This window comes from Polypterus senegalus, chromosome 1 (assembly GCF_016835505.1).
Source record: "Polypterus senegalus isolate Bchr_013 chromosome 1, ASM1683550v1, whole genome shotgun sequence".
Taxonomy (NCBI): Eukaryota; Metazoa; Chordata; class Cladistia; order Polypteriformes; family Polypteridae; genus Polypterus; species Polypterus senegalus.
In genome coordinates, this window is record NC_053154.1 from 158,980,788 (window position 1) to 158,985,142 (window position 4,355).

Consider the following 4,355-nt stretch of genomic DNA (forward strand, 5'->3'; position numbering starts at 1 on the left):
ATATATATATATATATATATATATATATATATATATATATATATATATATATATATATATATATATATATATATATATATATATACAGGTATATATATATATATATACATACACACACACACATATATATAAATTGGCCAATTTAATAAAACATGCTTGGTCTACTTGTATTTGAATTTAAACTAGGAACTCATCTACTCAACTGCACACACTAATTCAACTACTGATCCAAAAACATTTTAGGTAAATATAAAAGCCTCACTTTATCAGTCCATCGCTCACACATTTTCACATTCTTCTCATTTCTAATGATCAGCTGTCACATTCAACAGAATTACAAATAACTTTGCTCAAAATTCATAACTTTCAACCTCTGGCCAGATTTTAACCCATTAATATCATTAATATTTGATTCAACATTTCTGCTCCAGGAATGCTAAGAAAAATACACAATGAAACTGTGTGTACAACCATTTATTCATTAATTATATATATATATATGCATATTATATACAATGAGTAACAAATGATGATATACGACATTTGTACACTTGGGCAAAATTGTGCTGCTAAAAACTCTAATCTTCATTTTCTGATTCTTCATCTTCCTGGCTTATCTGGAAGTAACGAAGCTCGTAACTCTCCTTGTCAGAAGCCACCACACGCAACCAGTCTCTCAGTTTGTTCTTCTTTAAGTACTTCTTTGTCAAGTATTTTAGGTACCTATCATTAAAAATATGTACAGATATGGTTAAAGGCAAAAGTAGTGACAGTTGTATCGTTACAGCACCACATCACAGCTCCATGGTTGTGTTATTCTAGTACGAATTGGATCTATTCAGATGACAATGCAGTAGTGCAAAATGAGAAATCTTCTATCATATGTGCACATCTGATTATTGTTATTCACTACAAACCATGGAGTCAGGAACTTGGTTGTTTAACAATGAGAGCACAATAATTTCTTTAGACATCACTCTTGACAGGGATGAACATGCAGCTGGTATCATTACCCAAAAAAAGCAAATGCAACAACAAAATGTATCATTTTCTCACTCTTTTTAAATTACATAGTCTGTTCAAGAAAAGCTACATAAGTTCATACAATGAAGAATTTGTTTATTGTAAACTGATAGAAAGAAAATGTACTATAGGTTAATTTGATTATAATACCAACCAACTGTTAAACTGAAAACTTTGTAAATGGAGCTCTGTATTTAAATTATTTTTGCACTGCCTTTTATGAATAAAATACGCAGTTTTAATGTACAGGGTTATATGCATTTAAAAAAAAAAAATCACACACATTTATTTAAAATGTGATTTTGCTTATTTAAAAATTATTCACAGCTCCACTGCCACACAACTGTGCTTTTTATTAGTAAAAATCTATAATAAAAAAAAAAGTTAATACACAGTATGAAAGTATAGTACAGGAAAAAAATGTAATCCGAATAAGACATTAAGTTTGTCAAAATACCATAATATATGCTAAACATTTAAAACTGGACATTTAAACAATACTATAAATATTACCGTATATCATTTTCTTTAACTAAACCAAAGGTTAGATGAAACTGCCCAAAGCCAAAGTGTTTAAGTGTCATACTGCTTTTATTTTTTTTTTAACTAACATTATTTGACAAACGGTTATTAACACTGCTAGCCACTTTATGGAACAAATACATGTAACAAAATAATGTTTATGTTCTCTCCAAAAACTCACGGAAGCAACAGATGAGGTCTTGGTAGAGTCGTGGTTGTGGCAAATGAATTTAATCACTGGCTTTTGGCCATTTATCAAAACTTTAATTCACTGCAGATTTACAGTATTACTAATATACAATGTCTAAATAAAAAAAATCTATATTTGCGTTTACTGGGGGTTTTGATTTAATATTCTTTATAAAAATCTTGTAAGCAAGCAAGATCATTCATACATTAATGTCTAATGTGGCTCTACTAATGTAAAAAGTATACGATTCTGTACTAATATTTGATCAATGTATAATAATAAGACCGGGTTTCACCACATAAACTAACTTAATGACCACACTGCTCTACGAGGACATCTTAAGAACTCGAGAGAAATAACAGGAAACAAATAAAGCAGATCTACATGGCTTGCATATAAAAAACACTTTTTGTAAACACCCACCTCTTAGAAAACTGTTTTTCAGAAGTAACTGTAATCTTGTTTTTCAGACGGGTAATCTGGACAGTATTTCCAAGGTTTCCTGTTTTTCCATTAACCTTGACTCTCTCTTTAAGAAATGTCTCCTGCTCAAAAACACAAAAATGAAAGAACACTAGGGAAGGAGGCCCTAGGCTACAACCAGGGAAGGGAACCCTAGTTATATAAGTCACATTAGGAATAGTTTATTTCAGGTGCCCTATCAAATCACCGTCAACTCTTGAAAAAATTCAAACTTTGGCATTTTATTAAACGGTAAAACTTACAAAGTTTGCCGAATCAAGTATTCCATCTTCCACAGGATGTGCGAGGTCCAGCATAAATTTCCATGACTTTTTCTTTTCTTTGCCGACTGTGACTACACGTTTCTGATTAAATATAATGAAAAACGGTTACAAAGCCAACCAAAATTCCGAGCAATGTCGATGTGACATAACAAAAACACACTGAAATGGCATAACTTGAAATCCCCAAATGAACATCACAATGCACAGCAAGTATAAACTGCACCGTCCGTCATTTGTGCTGGCACCGATTTTTACAAACATATGACATTTAACAATATTAAAATATAAAACTCAATGATTACGTTTTTACTTTATATGATGAATTCACCGGACGTTCAGAACAACTGGTTCTGAGGCCCATTATTACAGCATTAACTCATTCATATTATTATCCGCCTTGATGGGTCTTACTCGTAAAATGATTAAATAAATGCGCAAATGCCAAAGCCAGGTACTGGTCGCGGGAGCAACAGTACAGTATAATCTTTAGAATGACTTTAAAGGACACCGATGGGACGAGTAAGTAACACGTGGATGTACACAGTAGTCTAATTTGCATGAGGTTTTACAGCCAACACATGGGTACCAACAAATACAGAAAAAGAAAAACGTTAAACATAACGTTTTACAACACAAAGTTTTAATTTTAGCCCCTATTTACTGGGATATAATAAGAAATTTAGGGTTATTTTACAGCCAATGTAATCTTACCGGCGCCATTTTACACTGCCGCAGCTGAAAAGGAAATGACGTTGTAGTCACGGGGGTATTCTAGCTTCGCGTGACGCCACAATGGAGGCGGTAAACGTAGGGGTGTTGCTAATTAGTCTGTGCTACCGCGTGGTTCACGTTTGAAACTTGAGATACCCGTTCTTTTAGTAGCGTGCTGTTTCATTAGTGCCTTGTCGAACAATTGTGAGACGCTACTGCAGTTGTCAAACGTAATAAATGACATAAATAATTTAATGAAGTATATTTTACAACACAATGTTTTGATCAAAAAATTTAAAAACTCACGCCGAAGGTCTTCGGATACTATATTACAAAAGAAGCGCAAATTACATTTTATTCTTAGCATTTTAAAAATCATCAGTTTGCTTGTATTTTACTGATGGGCGTGTTCTTGTTTTCCAGGTAGTACATTGTTAGAATATGTAATCTTGTACCTTGTTCTTTCACCATGCAGTGTATTTTTCTTTGTATCGTAAATTCATTATCAAGTGCATGGTCTTGTTAGTTGCAATATTAATGCAGTTAAGTTCAAACTATTCGGTTTTGGAAAAAAAAAAACAACTTTCAACACTTTCGGTCAGCTTATAGTTTTAGAAATAGTTTCGTGATAGTCTGTTGTTCTTGAATGTTTAATCGATAGCGTGTTATTCCCATACCATGTTTCCTTGAAAAGCCCCTTTGTTATTCTTGCAACGATTTATCGTCTTAACAGGAATCTTAACAATTTCACTCTTTGCTTCACTGTACTTCAAATGTATCAACTTTTGCATGTCCTTGAGTTCATAGTGCTCATCATTGAGTATAAATGCATATGTTCATAGCGTTAGTTGCTTATATCATCTCTTACATGCTGTTATATTTGTATTTGATATTTTTACCTAATACCTATATTATTGTATAGTTACTGAAAATTGTTGCTGTGGTTTACACATATTGCTCAGTTTTGTGATCTCTATGTGCTACACTTGTCTCATTTTACAATGCATTGCAGTGATGATGCGGTTTTGTGTTTCCACATGGTGTGCACTTTTTTTTTGTATTGCACTATGGGTGTAATAATAAAATTAATTATTTGAAATTTAACTAGGTCCTCTGATATATTGGTTCTCTGACCAGGACTGTTTCCTGTTTTGTGTCTTCTG

General features: G+C 32.6%; 1 protein-coding gene across 2 annotated transcripts; it reads right to left on the reverse strand.

The window, feature by feature from the left end:
- Positions 1–459: 459 nt before the first annotated feature.
- rpl22l1 (ribosomal protein L22-like 1) lies at positions 460–3,295 on the reverse strand. Of its 2 annotated transcripts, none has more exons than XM_039761304.1 (4): positions 3,193–3,295; positions 2,461–2,562; positions 2,159–2,280; positions 460–723 (listed from the first exon to the last, which is right to left on the reverse strand). In XM_039761304.1, exons 1-4 carry the CDS (start codon positions 3,199–3,201, stop codon positions 579–581), a joined length of 378 nt encoding a protein of 125 aa, XP_039617238.1. In that variant the 5' UTR covers positions 3,202–3,295; the 3' UTR covers positions 460–578. The 2 variants fall into 2 exon arrangements, with proteins under 2 accessions (XP_039617238.1, XP_039617245.1); XM_039761311.1 differs by having other exon boundaries at positions 2,159–2,350.
- Between the last annotated feature and the right edge of the window lie 1,060 nt (positions 3,296–4,355).

What these genes read in the sequence shown, in the direction of transcription:
- rpl22l1 (XM_039761304.1), bottom strand. An exon ending in TACTTGATTCGGCAAACTTT is followed by an intron (nt 2,281 to 2,460) that starts GTAAGTTTTACC and finishes GTTTTTGAGCAG; the next exon opens with GAGACATTTCTTAAAGAGAG. An exon ending in GAAAAACAGTTTTCTAAGAG is followed by an intron (nt 724 to 2,158) that starts GTGGGTGTTTAC and finishes TTTTAATGATAG; the next exon opens with GTACCTAAAATACTTGACAA.